The following is a 22,361-nucleotide window of genomic DNA, read 5'->3' on the forward strand; positions in this document are numbered from 1 at the left end:
ACACATTGGCTTCCAATCAGGCCTGGCCATTCACTGCTTCTCCTTGTAGCAGTTGCAGGAGGCTCTCCTCCTCACTCGCTCACTTCAGCCAAGTGCAGAGGGAACCAGGCCATGTCCTGGTAGCAGGTTTAAAACAAATAAAAGGAAGTTCTTCTTCACACAGTGCACAGTCAACTTGTGGAACTCCTTACTTGAGGAGGTTGTGAAGGCTGGGACTATAACAATGTTTAAAAGGGAACTGGATAAATTCATGGTGGCTAAGTCCATAAATGGCTATTAGCCAGGAAGGGTAAAGAATGGTGTCCCTAGCCTCTGTTCATCAGAGGATGGAGATGGATGGCAAGAGAGAGATCACTTGATCATTGCCTGTTAGCTTCACTCCCTCTGGGGCACGTGGCATTGGCCACTGTCAGTAGACAGATGCTGGGCTAGATGGATCTTTGGTCTGAGCCGGTACGGTCGTTCTTATGTTCTTATGTCCAATGCAGGCTCTCACATATGCAGCCTCCATAGCACTGACACATTCATTTGCCAGGCAAAACTAACCCTCCACGTTGCTCCCTTTGCTACCTTCTGCTCCTCAAGATTGCATATCTTGGGATGAGCAAAATCGACCATATGTCCTTGCTGTGACAGCACAGAATTTCACAAGCACCCAGAAGAGGAATGTTACACACCTCCCCTTGGTGGGCTCCCCCAGGACTGACTGAGCAGAAGAGTGTTTGGAAAAGGGCAAGTATTCTGTATCCTGGCTGCCTCTGAACCAGGGAGTACCACTGTGCAATGACGTCAGCTTCAAAAGGGCACTCTGAATGCTGATTGGCTGACAGGGTTAGCACATCCTGGGAAGTTCTGCCTTTCAGAGGTGGTCCTTCCAGGAAATCATCAGAGTATGGTCTCTGTGTCTGTTGGGCATGCGGTCTATTTCAGCATCATTTCCCATCTAATTTCTGCAGCCTCTGGCTATTAACATAACCAGTTACTGGGCTCAATACAGGGGTAACTGGATGACATTCTATGGCCTGGGTTATACAGGAGGTCAGACCAGATGATCATTATGATCCTTTCTGGCCTTTAATCTACGTCCAACCTACTGGGCCGAAATATATCGGCCAGAGAACAGAGAGGGTATACAGCACAGAGCACCCCTTTCCAAACGGGTGCGGTCATAATGTTTATGTGATGACTCCCACATCACTCAAAGCTACCTCTGTAAGTTTCATCCCTACATTTCTATAAGGGAGAGGGGCTCTGGCTAGTGGAACACCTGCCCAGTCTGAAGGCTGTTAGTACAGCCAGCCGGCGCTCACCCTCCTTCTCTCAGAGAGTAGCCTCTCTGGCTGTGTGAGAGGGAACTCTTGGCTTTTATTGTCTCCTTTTACTTATTTAAGATAAAGTTGCACTTGGGCCACGTCCAGACTACCCCGCCGTATCGGCGGGTTAAAATTGATTGCTCGGGGATCGATATATTGCGTCTAATCTAGACGCGATATATCGATCCCCGAGCGCGCTTATATCGATTCCGGAACTCCATCAACCCCAACAGAGTTCCGGAATCGACACGGACAGCCGCAAACATCAATCCCGCGCCGTCTGGACGGGTGAGTATTCCGATCTTAGATATTCGACTTCAGCTACATTATTCACGTAGCTGAAGTTGCATATCTAAGATCGATTCCCCCCCCCAGTATGGACCAGCCCTTGGTCTCCATCTCAAGCTCGTTGGTTTCATCAGACCATTTCCCAGCATACTGCCAATATCTTAAGAAAGGGCTTCCACACAGTTGTTTCTCTTGGCCTGTGATAAGCCCTCTGTCCCAGGGGTGCGCTGCTTGCAAACAGGAGGGGCCAGGGGCTGGCCACTCTATCCATTCTTTCTCTCCCCTTCACCCTCCTGTAGTTAAACAAAAAACACTTACATATTTCTAACCAAGGAAAGCAACACCAGCGCTCGGCAAACAGACCTCTAGGAAATGGCTGGCAGTATTTGTACGGTGCTCAGGAGATCTGCATTGAGTGTACTTCATTAGCAGTGGTTAATAGTCATTGGGAGTGTTGACAATTTAAAAAATCCCCAAAAATATTCCTCCATGTGTGGAGGTGCTCTAATTAGCCATACAGCATAGTGTTCAACCTGTATTGTTTGGATTTGGGGGTGGGAGTGCGGGAGAAAGCTGGTAAAGGATCTACGAGACAGGAAGGATAGTTTTGTGGGTACGACATTGACATGGGACTAGGAGTCCTGGGGTCATTCTCTAGCTCTGCCACAGGCTCCTGGTATGACTGTGAGCAAATCACAAAACTGCTCTGTGCCTCAGTTTCCCCTATGTAAAATGGGGATGATAGCATTTCCCTTCCTCACTGGGGAGTTGTAAGGATACATCTATTATTGATTATGAGATACTCAGATACTGCAAAGATGGGGAGATGAGAGAAGAGCATCTTCTCCAGGGAAAGTTCCTGCCTGTTGGGGCCATCTGATTCATTCCTATGGGGAAAAGCACATACCTGCCATTCTGCTTCCCTGCACAAAGCAGAGAGGAATCTCACTCTTGGGCCTGAGGCATGAGCCTGGCTGGCTCCAGGCTCCTGGTAGGAGGCAAGAGAAGAATCCTGGAAGTTGGTCACATTAGGAAAGGGAATCTCACTTGTAGCCTACTTCTCTGAAGAGCTTGTCCTGCCAGGATTCTCACTCTCGGCTCATAGCTTAGTAGGATAAGGCTGGATCCTATGACGCTGGCTTCCACACACCAAAAATTCCCTCTTCACAAGTGTTTTTAATGGGATCTCTGGCAGGACAGATTTAGCCATAGGCAGAGAGAGTGACCCGCATCAGAGGCAAGGAGCTCCCCTGACTCTCCCTTCAGTTGATGGCAGGATTTTAGTGGCACAGTCCTGAGAGCCCCCTCCAGCACCTCAGTGCTATTTTCCATCTGGGCTGTTTTCCTCAGGCACCTCCCACTTGGAGAGGCCAGGATTCAGAGACAGGAGTGAAACAACTTAGAATGAAATCCTTTGCAAAAGAATCCCAGTCACCTCAGGGCACAGGTACCTAACTCAGTATTTCCATTCCTGCAGGGTGTCAAAGGCCTCAAGGGTCATGCCATAGCTGGCTCAGCTCTTAGCTGAGACATTTAGAAGGCTCCAGTCACGACAGCCCCTCCACTGAGCTGCACAAAGCTTTTGTAAGGCACGGGCCATGCTTTCATTCAGCACTGTTCTCTTGTTGCTGGAGCCAGACTGGCTGCATGCTTCAGGAGCTCAGGCTGTCAGCCTCGGTCCAGCTAAGAATTCCTCCCAGCCTAGAGTTCAACACTGTGTGTTAATTGAGGTGGCTCTGTTCTGAAGAAAGAGAACAGGTTACTCTGTAGGGGCTGGTAATACTTACCTGGAGGTCTCTGAGCACATTACCGCTGCAGTTCCAAGCCATTCACCCTTCTTTGCAGTCTGAGATGAGAGTCTGGACAAGTGAAGCAGAGCTGCAGAGAGTTGGGGCTTGCAGGCTCTTTGGTGGTGTCATTTGGAGCTATGGGTCAGCACAACTGTGCCCTCTAGTGGTGTCAGGATTCACTAAGATGTTTGTGTATGTCCGGTCGCTGTCAGGGAGGGCGCAGTCAGCTCGGGGGCAGTGTCTGCTGACCAGGCTCTGGGATTGAATTGCCCCCATCACTTACTGACAATTTGCTGTGTTTTGATGGAATGCAGGGAGCACGTGCCACGCTGCTGAGAGAGATCTGCATGCTGTGATGCTGTGTATTAAAGTCTGACTTTACCTCATTCCTGCCTTGGAAATGCTGGGGCGAGGTCAGGGAACGTGGCCCTTGAACTCCAATACAGTGCTGGGAGGTGGTGATGGTTTTTAATTTTATGTTTTAATTTGAGACCATGTTTGTCACTCCCCAGCTTGAAGGCATGGGCTGGAGTTTCTCTGATAATTGTGTAACACTGACAGACCCCGGTTGTCAGCAGAGCAGGCGGGATTGAACCTGGGACCTCTGGAGCTAAATGCATGAGTCTCTACTGCATGAGCTAAAAGCCATATGGCCCTTAGCTAAGGCTGTAGAGCAGACTCTAATCTCTCTCTCTCTCAGTAGTCTTGGTGCCACTAGCTGGGACAGAGCACCATGCCCAGGAGGTGTGTGGGTTACAATTGAATGGGAGGAGATGGCAGGTTGGGAGACTACAGTGGAGAACAGGCATTTGCCCCTTTGCTGCCACATCTAAGCAGCCTAGGCAGGACAAGTAGTAAGTGAGTTCCCCACTGTTGATTATAGGGAACCACTGTACACAGAACCCCTGGCTGGCAGAAGTGGAGGGACCACAATCCACATTCCTTGTCAATTTGAGTGGGGAGGGCAAAATCCTACAGGTCAAATAGGGCCAGGAGAAGGGATTTAACTGGAGACTGTTTCTAAAGAGAGAGAGAGAGAGAGGCCCCCTTCCACCTCATCATGAAGGCCCAGTGAACTCAATTCACTTCCAGGGCCAGGTTTGGGCTCAGCACTTTCTGGCTATTATTTGAGCCACTCCAGACACTGTCTCTTCTCCCCAGTGGCTCCCTTAACCTGCTCCTCTCCTTCCCCTGCAGGTTGCTTGGGTCAAACTAACTACCAGGCTAGTCAAACTCTTTCTATGGTCTGATGTCTTTTGGCCGATGTCTTCCATTGCTCTGGAAATCTTCCCCACCTCAGTGCCAGCAGCCCATGAGTAGTGGAAAGTCCCTTTTACCTGGAAAGCCCCAGGTGACTGTTAGCTATTTGCTGCAGGAAGTAAAGCATACTCAATCTGTCCTGCCATCCACCACGCCCCAGGATCTGACTGAGTGTAATCCCTGAAGATGGATTACTGGGTCATATGTTACTGCAGAAGTTTACTGCTCCTCCTTAGTGCTAACGAAAGAAAAATCAGTGTAGGGAATTTTGTCCTGTGAAGTTTAAATTCAGCCCTTGCCTCAGTTTGTGTGTTCAAGCTAACATGCTTCCAGTTTCAATTCTGATTGAACTGACATTCCCCTCACTTCCGATTTGGGTGTTATGTGGTTTCAGACAGAGGCCTTAGCTCAGTTAAATTTCTAGGTATCTGATTATTACTTTTCTACCAAAAAAAAAGGGTGTGAAAGTTTGTTTGCGTGCACATGTGAGTAATTACTGCTAAGTTCACTGTAAACTTTAGCAGTACCTGCCGGGGCATAAGAATCAGGCACAAGGCCAGGCTATTGCATGGCAGTGGCCCAACACAAACAGAGACAGGGAAATTGGTTAACCACGCAGAGAATGCAACAGGGTGGGTTTTTTCCCCTATCCTTTTTTTATTTTCTTATTTTATTTTTTCCATTTTTTTGGCAGTACATCAAGTTCCCAATCACAAGCTAAGTGCCCTACTGGGTGCTCCTGTTCAGAGTACCTCTTTCACGCAGTCTGTGGAGACAACAACGTGGAGTATATCTCCCCCTGCGATGCTGGCTGCATGGATTCCATTGTTAATTCCTCCACACCCAAGCAAGTGGTAAGTAGTGGCAACTTGGATTCCGGGGGCTGGGGAGATAATGCGCTGCTGAGCCATCTGGCCCACGTAGTCACATTGACGGGCTGGAATCTAAACTGTTTTCTGTAAGCCCACTTCCAGAAAAGTGGGCTTCAGGTGTCTGGAGCCACTTCTAGCTATGGTGATCGTTTTCTCAGAATCAAAACCCAGGGTGCTTTTGCGGTGACATTGTTGCGGGTTGCAAAACAGTCCCGACAAAGGGCACTTCTCTCTAAGTGTGCATTAGTATTGCCATGCCAGCTTCTGACTCACCAGTAGCGTGTGCATACTTCTCTGAGCACAGGACTTTCCCCGGAGCTTCATGTTCGGAATAAGGTGATCACGGAACACTTAGACAAGTATAATTAATGTTGCCTCAAAGCAAAAGAAGAGCTTTGATGAGGCCTGCAATCATTTGACTTTCTCCTTCTTCACACCAAACATGATTTATCACCTGGGATGCCTGTTCCTCTGGATTATCAGTTTCAGATTAAACACTGAACAAATTCTGCTTGGCGTAGCAATACATCTCGAACAAGCATTGTGTAGCTGTTAAAAATGTCTAAAGTTTTAATCAAAGCAATGAAAAATGGAGACATTTCCAATGTCCTGAAAGCTGAACAGCCCTAATCTTTTTAGTCTTTCCTTGTATGGAGGCCGTTCCATACCCCTGTTCATCTTTGTTGTCCTTCCCTGAGCCTTCTTCAGTTCCTCTGTGTTCTTTTTGAGATGGGGCAACCAGAACTGGACACAGTATTCAAGGTGTGAATGCTCCATGACTTTATATAGAGGCATTATGATAATTTCTGTCTTATTTTCTATCCCTTTCATAATAATTTCTAACACACTATAGGAGTTTTTGACCACTGCTGCACATTGAGTGGAAGTTTGCAGAGAACTATCCACAATAACTCCAACATTTCTTTCTTGGGTGGTAACAGCTAATTTAGACCTCATCATTGCATATATATGTATAGTTGGGACTGTGTTTTCTAATATGCATTACCAGGGCCGGCTCCAGGGTTTTTGCCTCCCCAAGTGGCAGGAAAAAAAAAAAAAAGCCATGATCGCAATCAGCGGCAGCTCCACCACACCACTTTCTTCTTTGACGGCAATTCGGCAGCAAGTCTTTCCCTCTGAGAGGGACCCGCCGCCGAATTACCACTGAAGAGCCCGACGTGCCGCCCCTTCCCCTTGGCCACCTCAAGCACCTGCTTGTTCTGCTGGTGCCTGGAGCCGGGCCTGTGCATTACTTTGCACTTATCGACGTAGAATTTCATCTGACATTTTGTTGCCCAGTCACCCAGTTTAGTGAGATCCTTTGTAGTTTTTCACAGTCAGCTTTGGACTTACCTATTTAGGACAATTTTGTACCATCTGCAAACTTTGCCACTTCACAGTGCACTACCTTTTCCCAGATCATTAATGAATATTTTGAACAGCACAGGCCCCAGGAGAGATTCTTGGGGGACTCCGCTGTTCACCTCTCTTCATTGTGAAAACTGACCATTTATTCTTACTCTTTTTTTCCTTGTCTTCCGAATAGTTACTGACCCATGAGAGGACTTTCCCTCTTATCTCATGGCTACTTTGTTTCCTTAAGAGCCTTTGATGAGGGACATTGTCAAAGGCTTTTTGAAAATCCAAGTGCACTATATCGACCAGATCACTTTTTTCCATGTACATATTGACTCCTTCAAAGAATTCTGTATAAACTGGGGAAACTCATTACTTTTTAGTTTGTCAGTCTGTTCTAAAACCTCTTCTACTGACGCATCAGTCTGGGAGAATAATTCAGATCTATTATCCAAAAAGAGTAGCTTTGATGTGTGAATCCCCTTCATATCCTGTGCAGTGAAGACAGATTCAAAGAATTTATTTAGCATTTCTGTGATGACCTTGTCGTCCTTGAACACTCATTTAGCACCTTGATCATCCAGTGGCCCCACTGATAGTTTGGCAGGCTTCCTGCTTCTATCTACTTACTTTTTTTTTTTTGTTACTGTTAGATTTTGTGTCTTTAGCAAGTTTCTTCTCAAATTCTTTCTTGGCCTGCCTTGATACACCTTTACATTTTATTTGCCACAGTGTGTGCTCCTTCCTCTTTTCCTCATTAGGATTTGACCTCCAAATTTTAAAGGGCATCTTTTAGCTTGCAATGCTCTGCTGTTTAGTGAGGGTGGCATTCTTTTGGTCCTCCTGCTGTCTTTTTTCATTTGGGGTATACATTTAGTCTGAGCCTCTATTATGGTGTTTTAAAGTACTTTGCCTGATGCTACAAGCTACAGGTCTGCCTGGGAGCAGCCATGCCCCAGCCCTCCACCTGACAGATGTTAGCAATAGCTCACTTGAGATGCATGAGGTTCTGCCCCTGAGGTCTGATTGGCAGCATCCTAGCATGGCTGATTGGCCTGCTGTCCCCATTCTGACTCAGCAGCAGAAAGTTATTTGAACTAGTGGGCTCCATCCTGCTCTGGACTCTGTGCCTTATACTTCCTGCTTCCCGCTCCTGTGTCCCCAGCTTGATCTTCTGGCCTACTGACCCATCTGGCCTGTTGGCATCTGTCTTGTGGTTCCTGACCTGCAGTTTGTCACCAGCCTCTGAGCCCCTAGTACCTGACCTGGCCTGACTCATGGGTCGAATCTCCAGTTTGTCTCCTGCTTCTGACCTCCTGAAGTCCTGACCCAGCTGGCTCTTGACCCCTGTCTTGTGACTGTGGACTCTGGTTCTGGTAGGTCTACAGCCCACAACCCAGCTGTGACAGGCATTTTATCCTCCTGACTGCTCTCTTTATTTTCCATCTAACTAGCATCCTCATTATTGTGTAGTTCCCCTTCTTAAAATTAAATGTCACTGGGGCGGGGGTTTTGGTGTATTTTCCCCCCTACAGGAATTCTAAATGTAATTACATGGTGGTTGCTATTACCAAGTGGTTCAGCTATCATTACCTCTTGGACCAGATCTTGTGCTTCACTTAGGACTAAATCAGGAATTTCCTCTCCTTTTGTGGGCTCCAGGATTAGCTGCTCCAAGAAGCAGTCATTCATGGTATCTAGGGTAAAGCCTCACCCCTCCCTCCGTGAAAACAGCAGACAGCCGTTTCACGCCTTTTTCCCTGGGTGAACTGTTCAGACGCTATAGCATAGCAAACATGGACCTTGCTCAGATCAAGACTGCAAACGTGGACGTTGTAAATACCTCGCGCATTCTCGTGCAGTCTATGCTGAACCAGGACCTGCAAAGCCAGGCGAGGAGGAGGCGGCTACGGTAGCACGGCAATGAGAGTGATGAGGACATGGACACAGAATTCTCTCAAACTGCAGGCCCCTGCACTTTGGAGATCCTGCTGGTAATGGGGCAGGTTCTAGCCATTGAACGCCGATCTTGGGCCCGGGAAACAAGAACAGACTGGTGGGACCGCATAGTTTTGCAGGTGTGGGATGATTCTCAGTGGCTGCAAAACTTTCGCATGCGTAAGGACACTTTCATGGAACTTTGTGACTTGCTTTCCCCTGCCCTGAAACACCAGAATACCAAGATGAGAGCAGCCCTCACAGTTGACAAGCGAGTGGCAATAGCCCTCTGGAAGCTTGCAACGCCAGACAGCTACCGGTCAGTCGGGAATCAGTTTGGAGTGGGTAAATCTATTGTGGGGGCTGCTGTGATGCAAGTAGCCAAAGCAATCATTAAGCTGCTGCTACGAAAGGTTGTGACTCTGGGAAATGTGCAGGTCATAGTGGATGGGTTTGCTGCAATGGGATTCCCTAACTGGTGGGATGATAAATGGAACCCATATCCCTATCTTGGCACCGGAGCACCAGGGCACCAGTACATAAACTGCAAGGGGTACTTTTCCATGGTGCTGCAAGCACTGGTGGATCACAAGGGATGTTTCACCAACATCCACGTGGTATGGCCGGGAAGGGTTCATGACGATTGTGTCTTCAGCAACACTACTCTGTTTAAACAGCTGCAGCAAGGGAATTACTTCCCAGACCAGAAAATAACAGTTGGGGATGTTGAAATGCCTGTCGTTATCCTGGAGGACCCAGCCTACCCCTTGATGCCATGGCTCATGAAGCCATACACAGGCAGCCTGGACAGTAGTCAGGAGCTGTTCAACTACAGGCTGAGCAAGTGCAGAATGGTGGTAGAATGTGCATTTGGCGGTTTAAAGGCGCACTGGCGCACATTACTGACTCGCTCAGACCTCAGCCAAATCAATGTCCCTATTGTTATTGCTGCTTGCTGTGTGCTCCACAATCTCTGTGAGAGTAAGGGTGAGACCTTTATGGCTGGGTGGGAGGCAGAGGCAAATCACCTGGCCGCTGATTATGTGCAGCCAGACACCAGGGCGATTAGAAGAGCACACCAGGAAGCACTGCGCATCAGAGAAGCTTTGAAAACGAGTTTCATCGCAGGCCAGGGTACGGTGTGACTACTGTGTTTGTTTCCCCTTGATCAACCCCCCTCTTGATTGACTCATTCCCTGTAAGCAACCCACCTTCCCACTTGGATTACAGCTTGTTTAAGGAAATAAAGTCACTCTCATTTTAAAATCATGTATTCTTTATTAAGTCATTATAAAAAGAGGGAGAGAACTGACAAGGTAGCCCGGGTGTGGTTTGGGAGGAGGATAGGAGAAAGGAAAAGGCCACTAAAAAAATTTCAAAGTAATGACAGCCTTTTGGTAGGGCTGTCCACGGGGGTGGAATGGGCGGGTGCACGAAGCCTTCCCCCATGCGTTCTTACACGTCTGGGTGAGGAAGATATGGAACATGGTGAGTACTAAGGGTGGTGACACAGGGGCTGCAGCAGCACTCTGTGACCCTGCTGCTGTTCCTGAAGCTCCACCAGATGTCGGAGGATGTCAGTTTGATCACGCAGCAGCCCCAGCGTTGCATCCCGCCACCGCTGATCTTCCTGCCTACACCTCTGATCTACCTGCCGCCACCTCTCATCTCGAGCGTCCCTCCTCTCCTCACGTTCATCCCTCCTATCCTCACGTTGGTCCCTCCTGTCCTCACGTTCACTGGCATCTTTCCTGTAATTTGATACCATGTCCTTCCACTCATTCAGATGAATTCTTTCATTGCGGGTCACTTCCATGATTTCCGAGAACATTTCGTCTCGCGTCTTTTTTTTCCTCCGCCTTATCTGAGATAGCCTTCGGGATGGAGTAGGGAGGCTTGAAAAATTTGCAGCTGCAAGAGGGAAGGAAAAAAGAGACAGAAGTATTTTAAAAGATACATTTTACAGAACAATGCTTATACTCTTTCACCGTGAACAACACTATTCACCTTACATAGCACATGTGATTTCACTACAAGGTCGCATTTTGCATCTTAATATTGAGTGCCTGTGGCTCTGGTGTTAGAGATCTCACAGATGCAGGTCCGGGCAGCAGAATTCAGCTTGCATGAGTCCATGGTAAGCCATTGTCTTTCGGTTTCTGCAGCCTTCATATACACAGTGCCCTCCTTTCCTAAATACCAAGCAAATCCTGTTCAGTGCTGCTTCTTTCCTGTTAACATGCAGCAGCAGAAACCACCCCCCATTCAATTCTCTGGGATGATCGCTTTACTTCTCCCCCCACCGTATGGCTGGTAGCAGGGAAGATTCCTGTGAGCCAAACGCGAAAAAGCTCAGTGCCATTACCCCCCCTCCCCTCCACCTGCTTGGCTACCTGCAAGGAAGGATTTCTTTTAAGCAACAGGCAAACAGCCCAGTAGGAATGGCCATCTCTATGCCCTTAATTAAATTCCTGAATTTCAACCAGGTTACCGTGAACGATATCACTCTCCTGAGGATTACACAGCAAGATAAAGAATGGATATTGCTTGAATGCCAGCAGTCACTGGGACCATATGCAGCTAGGCTTTGTCATGCAATGATACCAGATTACTTGCTACATGCATGGCGTGGTCAAGTGTCCTACCATGGAGGACAGAATAAGGCTGCCTTGTCCAGAAACCTTCTGCAAAGGCTTTTGGAGTACCTCCAGGAGATGTCCCTGGAGGATTTCCGCTCCATCCCCAGACATGTTAACAGACTTTTCCAATAACTGTACCGGCCACGAATGCATCCCAAGTCCTCAGGGCAAATTAATCATTAAAAAATGCTTGCTTTTATACCATGTTTTATATTTACAAAGGTACACTCACCAGAGGTCACTTCCATGGCTTCATTGTCTGGGCTAGTGGCTTGGGAGGGCTGGGAGGGTAATTCCGTCTGGGTGAGAAAAAGCTCCTGGCTGTTGGGAAGAACGGAGTGCTGTGTGCTCTCTGCAAGCTCGTCCTCCTCTTCCTCCTCCTCATCTTCCCCGTCCGCAGAATCCTCAGGCATGGCTGAGATTACCACCCCCACCTCAGAATCCACGGACAGGGCTGGGGAACTGGTGGCAAACCCCACTAGAATTGCATGCAGCCCAGCGTAGAAGAGGCATGTTTTCGGACCTGCCCCGGACCTTCCGTTTGCTTCTTTGGTTTTCTGGTAGGCTTGTCTGAGCTCCTTAACTTTCACAAGGCACTGCACTGAGTCCCTGGTGTGGCCTTTCTCCATCAAGGCCTTGGAAATTTTTTCAAATGTTTTTTCATTTCTTCTTTTGGAATGGAGTTCTGTTAGCATGGAATCCCCTCCCCATATAGCGATCAGGTCCTGTACCTCCCTTGAGGTCCATGCTGGAGCTCTTTTTCTATTCTCAGGAGACTGCATTGTTACCTGTGCTGATGAGCTCTGCGTGATCACCTGTGCTGGTGAGCTCTCCACGCTAGCCAAACAGGAAATGAAATTCAAAAGTTCGCGAGGCTTTTCCTGTCTACCTGGCCAGTGCATCTGAGTTCAGATTGCTTTCCAGAGCGGTCACATTGGTACACTGTGGGATACCGCCCGGAGGCCAATACCATCGATTTGCGGCCACACTAACCCTAATCCGACATAGCAATATCGATTTCAGCGCTACTCCTCTCGTCGGGGAGGAGTACAGAAACCGGTTTAAAGAGCCCTTTATATCGATATTAAGGGCCTCGTTGTGTGGACGGGTGCACAGTTAAATCGGTTTAATGCTGCTAAATTCGGTTTAAACGCGTAGTGTAGACCAGGCCTCAGTCACTGTCACCATCCTGTCAGATGGTCAGTGGTATATTCCTACTGCTAGACTCTTACTATTCAAGCATCAAATCTCTATCTATAGAGATACTATGGTTCTGTTCAAGTCATTTCCAGTTTTCACCTTATTTGGCTTTATGCTGTGTGACAAAGTTCCTCCTCTATCTTGGTGGGTCCTGCGCTTAGTGGCAGATTTGCTCACCTCAGTGATCTTCCCCTCTAGTGGAACCCACAGTCTGGGTCAACTCTTCCTGTGTCTGATCAGGAGTTGGGAGGTTTAGGGGGAACCCGGGCCTGCCCTCTACTCCAGGTTCCAGCCCACGGTCCTGTAGATTGCAGCTGTCTATAGTGCCTCCTGTAACAGCTGCATGACAGCTACAACTCCCTGGGCTACTTCCCCATGGCCTCCTCCAAACACCTTCTTTAACCTCACCACAGGACCTTCCTCCTGGTGTCTGATAATGCTTGTCCTCCTTAGTCCTCCAGCAGCACACCCTCTCACTCTCAGCTCCTTGCGCCTCTTGCTCCCAGCTCCTCACACACACACCACAAACTGAAGTGAGCTCCTTTTTAAACCCAGGTGCCCTAATTAGCCTGCCTTGATTGGCTGCAGGTGTTCTAATCAGCCTGTCTGCCTTAATTGGTTCTAGCAGGTTCCTTATTACTCTAGTGCAGCCCCTCCCTGGTCACTCAGGGAACAGAAAACTACTCATCCAGTGACCAGTATATTTGCCCTCTGCCAGACTCCTGTACCCCACTGGTCTGGGTCTGTCACAGCAGTTTTAACATATAGTGCCACTCCTCCACCACAGTAACCTACTCTGTTATTCCTATATATTTTATACCCTAATATTACTGTGTCCCATTGATTATCTTCATTCCACCAAGTTTCCATGGTTCCTGTTGCAGCAATATCCTCATTTAATGTTAGGCACTCTAGTTTACTCATCTTAGTATGTAGACTTCTCGCATTTGTATATAAGCACTTGTATGTTTTATCAATATTCATGTGGTTATATTGAAATGGATTCTTCTACATATGACTGTTCCTCACTAGCTCCTACCTGTACTTTGCCATGTTCTCTCCTATCCTCTTTCCTAGGCTATGGAGTTCCCACCGTAATGAATTCATCCCTGAGGGATGTCTCCGCTTGAACTAGGTGCTCCTCTGCACCTGTCCACTTACCCAGCCCTTAGCTTAAAAAATTCTCCACAACCTTTTTAATTTTACATGCCAGCAATCTGGTTCCATTTTGGTTCAGGTAGAGCCCATCCTTCCTACAGAGGCTGCTCCTTCCTGAAAAGGTTCCCCAGTTCCCAATAAACCTAAATCCTTCCGCCCTACACCATTGTCTTTTCCATGCATTTAGACTTTGCAGTTCTGCCTGTTTTACTGACTCTGCATGTGAAACTGGAAGCATTTCAGAGAATGCTACCAGGGAGGCCTTGGACTTTAATCTCTTACCTAGCAGCCTAAATTTGGCCTCCAGGTCCTCTCTCCTGCCTTTCCCGATGTCAATGGTACCTACATGTACCATGACCATTGGCTCCTCCCCAGTACTACCTATGAAGTTATCTAGATGTATCATGAGATCCATTACTTTCACATCCAGTAGGCAGTTCATCATGTCATTCTCCTGGTCATCACAAATCCAATTATCTATGGCTCTAATAATTGTTTCTGCTACTATTATGGCCTGTCTCGTCTCAGTAACTGGGTTCCATGCCCTGGAGGGATATCCTCAGTGCAGAAGATACCATGACATCATCCGGAAGGTGAGTCTCAACTGTGGGATCATGTCTGTCCACTCCAGCTTGATGATCTTGCCTGCAAGTTAAAGAAGTATGGGCTGGATGAATGTACTATAAGGTGGATAGAAAGCTGGCTAGATCGTCGGACTCAGTGGATAGTGATCAATGGCTGCATGTCTAGTTGGCAGCTGGTATAAAGTGGAGTGTCCCAAGGGTCAGTCCTGGGGCAGGTTTTGTTCAATATCTTCATTAATGATCTGGAGGATGGCATGGACTGCACCTTCAGCAAGTTTGCAGATGACACTAAACTGGAAGGAGTGGTAGATATGCTGGAAGGTAGGGATAGCATACAGAGGAACCTAGACAAATTAGAGGATTGGGCCAAAAGAAATCTGATGAGCTTCAACAAGGACAAGTGCAGAGTCCTGCACTTAGGACGGAAGAATCCCATGCACTGCTACAGACTAGTGTGACAAAGTTCCTCCTCTACCTTGGACTCCTGCTCTTATTGGCACATTTGCTCGCCTCAGAGATCTTACCCTCTGGTGGAACCCACAGTCTGGGCCAACTCCTCCTGTGTCTGATCAGGAGTTGGGAGGTTTGGAGGGAACCCGGGCCCTTCCTCTATTCCAGGTTCCAGCCCAGGGCCCTGTGGATTGTAGCTGTCTGTAGTGTCTCCTGTAACAGCTGCATGACAGCTACAACTCCCTGGGCTACTTCTCCATGGCCTCCTCCAAACACCTTCTTTATCCTCACCACAGGATCTTTCTCCTGGTTTTTGATAACACTTGTACTCAGTTCTCCAGCAGCTCCTCACACACATACCACAAACTGAAGTGCGCTCCTTTTTAAACCCAGGTGCCCTGATTAGCCTGCCTTAATTGATTCTAGCAGCTTCTTGATTGGCTGCAGGTGTTCTAATCAGCCTGTCTGCCTTAATTGTTTCCAGAAAGCTCCTGATTGTACTGGAACCTTCCCTGTTACCTTACCCAGGAAAAGGGGACCCACTTAACCTGGGGCTAATTAATTTGCCTTCTATCACTCTCCTGTAGCCATCTGGCCTGACCCTGTCACACTAGGGACCGAATGGCTAGGCAGCAGTTCTGCAGAAAAGGACCTAGGGGTACAGTGGACAAGAAGCTGGATATGAGTCGACAGTGTGCCCTTGTTGCCAAGAAGACTAATGGCATTTTGCGCTGTATAAGTAGGGGCATTGCCAGCAGATCGAGGGATGTGATCATTCCCCTCTGTTCGACATTGGTGAGGCCTCATCTGGAGTACTGTGTCCAGTTTTGGGCCCCACACTACAAGAAGGATGTGGAAAAACTGGAAAGAGTCCAGTGGAGGGCAACAAAAATGATTAAGGGGCTGGGACACATGACTTATGAGGAGAGGCTGAGGGAACTGGGATTGTTTAGTCTGCAGAAGAGAAGAATGAGGGGGGATTTGATAGCTGCTTTCAATTACCTGAAAGGGAGTTCCAAAGAGGACGGATCTAGACTGTTCTCAGTGGTAACAGATGACAGAACAAGGAGTAATGGTCTCAAGTTGAAGTGAGTGAGGTTTATGTTGGATATTAGGAAACACTTTTTCACTCAGAGAGTAGTGAAGCACTGAAATGGTTTACCTAAGGAGGTGGTGGAATCTCCTTCCTTAGAGGTTTTTAAGGTCAGGCTTGACAAAGCCCTGGCTGGGATGATTTAGTTGGGGATTGGTCCTGCTTTGAGCAGGGGTTTGGACTAGATGACCTCCTGAGGTCCCTTCCAACCCTGTTATTCTATGATTCTATGATTTCCTGCCCCGTGACTTTCATCCTCCTTGACACACAGGGGCTGTCAGACAGGAGGTGGAATCACTCTATGATGTATCTAAAAGTCTCCTCCCTGAACCTCTGTCTGCCTATGCTCCTCCAGCTCAGCCACTGTGGCCTTCGGAGCCTGTAGTCTGTCTCTGAGAGTCATGAGTATCCTGTACCGCATGCACACATACGCTATCTGCCCAAAATCATATATATTGCTCTGAACGCAATAAATTGGTTACCCTTTTGCCTTGCTGCTGGTCTGCCTGCACTGTTGTACTCTTATGGTTTTATAGCCTAAATTCTGAGTATGTTTTTTAGGTGTTTTGTTTTTCAGTAGGACTTTTAGTAACTGTGTGATCTAGCTCTTCCTGGGTTAGGCCAGGTTCCTGTTGATCAAGCATCACTAGTAAGCACTGAATGATGACTTCACAATATTATTTTTTTATTATTGGCCATGTTCTTCTCACTCCTACCACTGAGGCCAGTGCCATTACTCCATGGAGAACTGGTGGGAGAAGAGAACTGGGATGGTTAGAGTCCCGAAATCTCTGCTCCAGATACACTGATCTCAAGAGATGTTTTACTGTCTTTTTTTAATGCCCTAAACAGGTCTATGTGAACTGCTCCTGTATCCACACCAAGAATGGACAGTCCTCAGCAAAGACAGGTTCCTGTCTGGTCAGCTGCTCCCATTTACTCCTTCCTGTCGTATTCCTCATCTCATTTGCTGCCCTGGTAGCCTGCCTGTCTCACAATCCCCTCTACATGATGGTATTACGGTAAGAGACAACGTTCAGTTTCATGGGACCTCATATGAAGTATCACATGCAAAGCACTGGCAAATTTCCTCCTTATCTATGACCAGATCTTCTGGTTCTCTCCACAGTGGCTGCCTCATTCCTTACTGCTTGGGGTGACACACCCCTCCTTGCCCATGTATAATAGTCTGTGACTGTTTGTGGCACCCCTACATGGACTTTTGAATTGGAGCTCAGGGAGGGCAGTTGGGGAACTCTTTCTCTGACGTGGTCTGCTGGATGTGGAGTTGGGGATGCTATTCCGGCTAGTGGAGTGAGTGTCTGTGTGTGGTGGGTGCTCCAAAAGAGTTAGACATTATGTGGTTGAATAGGTCACACAGCCTAGGTCTATTACTGGCAAGAGGCAACTAGGAGACTGGGTTTGGTATGTTGTCTTTTAAAGAAAGGCCAGGAAGTATGGGCCAGGTCTTCAGCAAGTGCTGATTGGCTGAGCTCCATGAAAGTCAATATCATAATTAAGGGATATCAATGGAGCTACCTGGATTTATGGCAGTTTTGGATCTGGCCCTGTATCTTCCTAGGCTCACAATCAGAGGTGAATTAAGACTAAACCCAACCCAGATCCACCAACTTTTTGGACCCCCTTAAGACACAGGGCTCCCCAAGAGCTTCTTCCTCCTAGCTGAATGCAGCAGACCCTGCCTCTTTCTCATTTATCTGCCCTTCATCCCTATCTCCCCGCTGCATGCTCTTCAGCCCAAAGCTACTTTCTTCACCAGGTCAGAACTCCGCTATCTCCTCCAGTCCTGGCCAGAGACCAGATTTCCAAAAGAATAGCGTCCTTCATATGCTCAAGGAAGGTGTGAAATTGCTGCATGGCCCCGATGAAACTTGCTCATTAGATATCTGAATATACCAAGTCATTGGGACAAATTCAGATGTGATGTAAGTGGTGGTGTAAATTATATTCCACTGAGTAAATGCAACAGTAAAATCAACCAAGAGGCCGTGGAGCTCCTCCCACTCTTTACTTTCATCCTGTCTGCTGGCTGCCTTTCCTGCTACTTCCCCTTTCTGTCCTTGAGCACATCAGTTCCTTCCACCCACCGCCAAGGAGTGACTTACATCACCAGTGAGCTGAGCAGCATTTTGTCTTAGAAATGGGTTTCTAACAAGAAAACCATCTTGTTTCTAAATCAAGTTTTGCAAACATTTTTTGTTTCAAATGACATTTTCTGAGGGGGTTTATGAAAAAACAGAAACTGAAAAAAAATCAGTTTTCAAAAACAACCAATATTTCAAAAACTGGAAAATGTTTGTTTGGGGTGAGATTTTTAAAAACCAGAAATACTTCAGTTTTAAAGATCCAACAGGTTTTGGGTTTTCATAGAACATGGAACTGGAAGGGACCTCTTGGACCACAGTCCAGTCACCTACTGTCGCAGATGTGTAATCTGTCATATAATGTTTTCATATATTTATCAAGCTCCATCTTAAAGCTAGTTAGGTTGCTTCCTCCACTCTTAGGTTGCTTCCCCCACTATTCCTTTTGGAAGAATATCCCAAAACCTCAGTCCTGTGATGGTCAGAAACTTTCTCATTTCCAGCCTAAATGTACTCACTGCCACTTATACCCACTTGTTCTTGTGCCAGTATTATCTGTTAGCTTAAATAGTTCTTCTCCCTCCCAGGTGTTTCCCTGCTAATGAATTTATTGGGCAATCAGATCCTCTCTCAGCCCTTTGTTTTCAGTTTTTCACTGGAAAAATTCTGCAAAATATTTAAGGGGAACTATTTCCCCTTTCTTTTGATTTTTTTCACAGAAAATACTTACCATTTTCTGGCCAGCTCCAATCACCAGTGACGTACTCTCTGAATATGGCCCATTCCCTCAGGAATTACTTAAACATCCCTTTCCCCCACATCTTTCAAATCAAGAGAAATCTGGCTTGACTGTATCTTTAAGCCTTGAACATTCTATGAGACGTGGTGAGCCCCAAGCCACCGGAATGCAGATTCCAACCTGTTCATTATCTACACAGGGCAATGCATCAAAAATGATGAGTCCAACTTTTGGATCTGATCTTCTCTAACTTCTCCCCTACAGGTTGGTGAACCAGGATGAAAAGTCCTTTGCTATTGGAGTCCAATTCTTACTGATGAGACTGTTAGGTGAGTGTCCGTCTGACTCGAGCTCCCTGTACAAGCCACCAATTATTGCACAAACTGGGAGGAAACAAGCAGGCTTGACAAAGCCCTGGCTGGAATGGTTTAGTTGGGGATTGGTCCTGCTTTGAGCAGGGGGGTGGACTATTTGACCTTCTGAGGTTCCTTCCAACCCTGATATTCTATGATTCTGTGTGAATCATATAATGTTATAGCGCAGGTCTGAGCTGGAGACTGGAGAGAGGACAGGATTTCTTTTGACTGTCTAAGTGCGTGTTTGGGTGAACACTTAGTTTGCAGCAAGCCAGGATCTAAATCTAGCTCCTGCTGTTTGCTGTGTACACCACTGCTGTGCACTAAGAGTTCCCTTGTGCACGCTGAATTACCCCACTTGACACAGGAGTAGATCAGAGCACACTAGGGAATGTTTAACACATGGCAGCAGGGTCCACTTGGATAGTTAGTGTGCAACAGGCTAGTGCTCCACCTGGGGTAAAGCAGATGCAAAGCATCAGGCCTGCCCCCAGGTGGAGCAGGATGCCAGGCTGTGTTTGAGGGCTGGCTGGAAACACTCTCCATGCAAACAGGAGAGGAAATTTAAACAGGCAGCTGTATCTATATTGCAGGGCAAGGAGTGTCATGCTGGTCTCACATGCTTTCTTCCCCTTCTCCCTCTGGCCATGGCAGCCTGGTTGCCTGCTCCAGCTCTCTTTGGTCTCATCATTGACTCCTCCTGCCTCCACTGGAATAAGCAATGCAGGAAGCGAGGATTCTGCGCCTACTACAACAATGACTTCCTTCGTAGCAGGTACTCAGAGCCAGCTCTCCTGAGGACAAGCCCATCCCCGGCTTGGAATGGGTCAGTCCGGTGGTTCTCGGGAAGCCATATGCTCCCTCTGCCATCAGACCCCCAGGCCCTGGGGGGTCCATTTTGACAGCCAAGCGGTGGCAGAAGGTGGCATTGGGAGGGGAGTTCCTGAGAGTTTTTCTCTTTTCAGTTGGCTCGGAGGATTGAGAAAAACGTCAGGGGGGTGATCAGGCAACTGGCTGCATGCTCAAGATAGTCCAGGGACTTGGGAGCAGGAAAACCGGACCAAAGGAGGGGATTGAGAGGAGATTGTGGGAGAGGAAGGGCATGTGCAAACATGGTCCGAACACCGCTATTATAAATAGTGGGATAAGCCAAAGACCCTACCCCTCAGCAGTGCAGAGATGTTCCTCTCTTGCTGGGTTGCTAGGTGTGAGGCAAGTAACCTGTCTCCTGCCTGGGATATATTTTAGCTGGAGGGATTTTCTTTTAGGATAGATTAAAGTGTAGCTAGGAGAGGGCTCCAAGTTAGGATGGCCCCTCTCTCACCCACAGAGCGCCGGTCTCATCGCAGAGCCCCCAGTGCAGTCCCCAGAGCTGAACCGTTAGTGGTGGTATTGGTGTCCCAGGAAGCCTGAAAGCCCGCCGTGGAGATAGGGGCAGAATTGTTGTAGGTGCTGGTCATGCAGGAGACAGTCCCTGCACTGAAGAGCTTCCAGGCTAAACGCACAAAAGTTGGGAGAGGCAAACAGGTGGGCCAGGAGTCGCCCAAGGTCACAGCACTCAGTGGCACAGCCAGGAAGCGAGCACCCTAGCTATGGCCCTGCACTGCCTCTCCTCGGTCAGCTTGCAGACTCCAAAGGTTCAGCAGAGCTCAGGAATCATTCCATGGGAGCAGCAGGGCCACCTTAGCGAGCACAGGGACCGGCCCATCAGATCAGAGTTTGTTCCTGGCAGTTTCACACTGTTCTTTTTCTCTATTTCTTTCTCTTGCCAGATACATAGGCCTCCAGATGGGGTATAAACTCCTTGGCATTTTGCTGCTAGTCATCATCAACTGGCGGGTGAAGAAGAACAAGGAATACAATGTACAAGAGAAGGCAGCTGGCCTGGTCTAGCCATGCCCTGCAAACGGACCCACGAGCTCACCCTTCCTAGCCTATCCATATTTACTACCAGTACTTAGTCTTTTAGTTGTATTTTGTAAGAAAACAACTCCATATTAGCGGCTGATCTCTGAGCTCCAGAATGCAAATTGCTCTGTAACCCAGCTATGCAGACCATGGCCAGACATCTTTGCACTTCCGAGGAGGGGAATGGAGAACAAACTGGGCTTTCGGGGGCCAACTGTTTACCATAAATGGCCAATCAGTGTTACAAAACAAAGTGTCCCCAAGGGGTACCAGTGTGGATTTCCCAGGACATGTGGAAATGAAGAGCCAGTGGCTGAGAACCCATTTAGGTTCCGAGAGTAAGCTGTTCTCTGGCAGAGCGTCATGCATCCCCAAAGAAAAGGGGATTTTCTTTTCGTTTTCCAAAGGAGAAATAGAAGAGGGGTCTGGCCTGTGGGGAGGAGCCCCTGGACTGCCCCAAGAGCATCTATCCTCTTGGAAGACTTTGAACATGCAGGAATGGCAAGTGGGAAAAATTCTACTTGGGGTAAATCTGTTACAGCTGCGAAAGCCGTGTGTATAGGCTGGGGAAGGGGGACAAGGAGCGAGAGCCCTGTCCCACCACTCCAGAAATTCCTGTCCACCCACTGTATCTGTGAAAGAGCTTGCTTCAGTCCAATGTATTCTATCCCATGCCATGTAAGCAATGCCTGGCCTGGTGGGGGGACCAGAGGAGGGAGTGGGGGCCAGTCATAGCATTAGCATCAAAGAAATGTATAGTCTCTGCTCAGAGATCTTTTCCCCTCCCCCTCACACACAGGCCAGCGTGGACAAAGGTAGATGAACTGTATGAAGTTAGTGCTAGTAGTTTACTGTGCAATGTCATGTTTTTAAATAAAACCCACGTTTACTACTCTCAGGTGCTTCATTGAATGCCCTGTGGGAGATCTCCTTCCTCTCCCGTGGGCTCTGCTTGTTGTGCTGATGGGCTCAGATCCTGGGAGGTGCTGAGCAGCACCTTTCACTGAAGTCAATAGGAGGGGAAGGCCCCGTCACCTCACAGGATCAGGCCCACCTTGTAACCTGATTTGGAGGTGTTAGTAGTGTTGATTTCATTTAGCAACTTAATTTAATTTTAATTAATTAATTTTAATTAATTAATACTACTTATTATTGATATTAATTAGTATGGGTTTAGGCTCACCAATTTGTTTGATCAGAAGATAAAGTTCATCCTGAATCAGGTGTCACAGAGTTTATAAAAGGACCTACGGGGGTATGACAAGAAGCTCACACTGAGACAGATATCGTCATAAAGACTTTTTTATTCAAA

The 22,361-nt window shown here is 47.7% G+C and overlaps 1 protein-coding gene across 4 annotated transcripts in view; it reads left to right on the forward strand.

Moving 5' to 3' along the window:
• The window catches only part of SLCO2A1 (solute carrier organic anion transporter family member 2A1), a 108,229-nt gene extending 86,287 nt beyond the window's left edge, over nucleotides 1-21,942 (forward strand). For all 4 annotated transcript variants that reach the window (XM_030574700.1, XM_030574701.1, XM_030574702.1 and 1 more), the window contains 5 exons: nucleotides 5,346-5,505; nucleotides 16,794-16,963; nucleotides 19,050-19,114; nucleotides 19,796-19,916; nucleotides 20,914-21,942. In XM_030574700.1, coding sequence (XP_030430560.1) covers nucleotides 5,346-5,505; nucleotides 16,794-16,963; nucleotides 19,050-19,114; nucleotides 19,796-19,916; nucleotides 20,914-21,034 — 637 coding nt within the window. In that variant the 3' untranslated portion in view covers nucleotides 21,035-21,942. The remainder of the gene's footprint in view (nucleotides 1-5,345; nucleotides 5,506-16,793; nucleotides 16,964-19,049; nucleotides 19,115-19,795; nucleotides 19,917-20,913) is intronic.
• The last annotated feature ends 419 nt before the right edge of the window (nucleotides 21,943-22,361 follow it).

Source organism: Gopherus evgoodei, chromosome 9, assembly GCF_007399415.2.
Source record: "Gopherus evgoodei ecotype Sinaloan lineage chromosome 9, rGopEvg1_v1.p, whole genome shotgun sequence".
NCBI lineage: Eukaryota > Metazoa > Chordata > Testudines > Testudinidae > Gopherus > Gopherus evgoodei.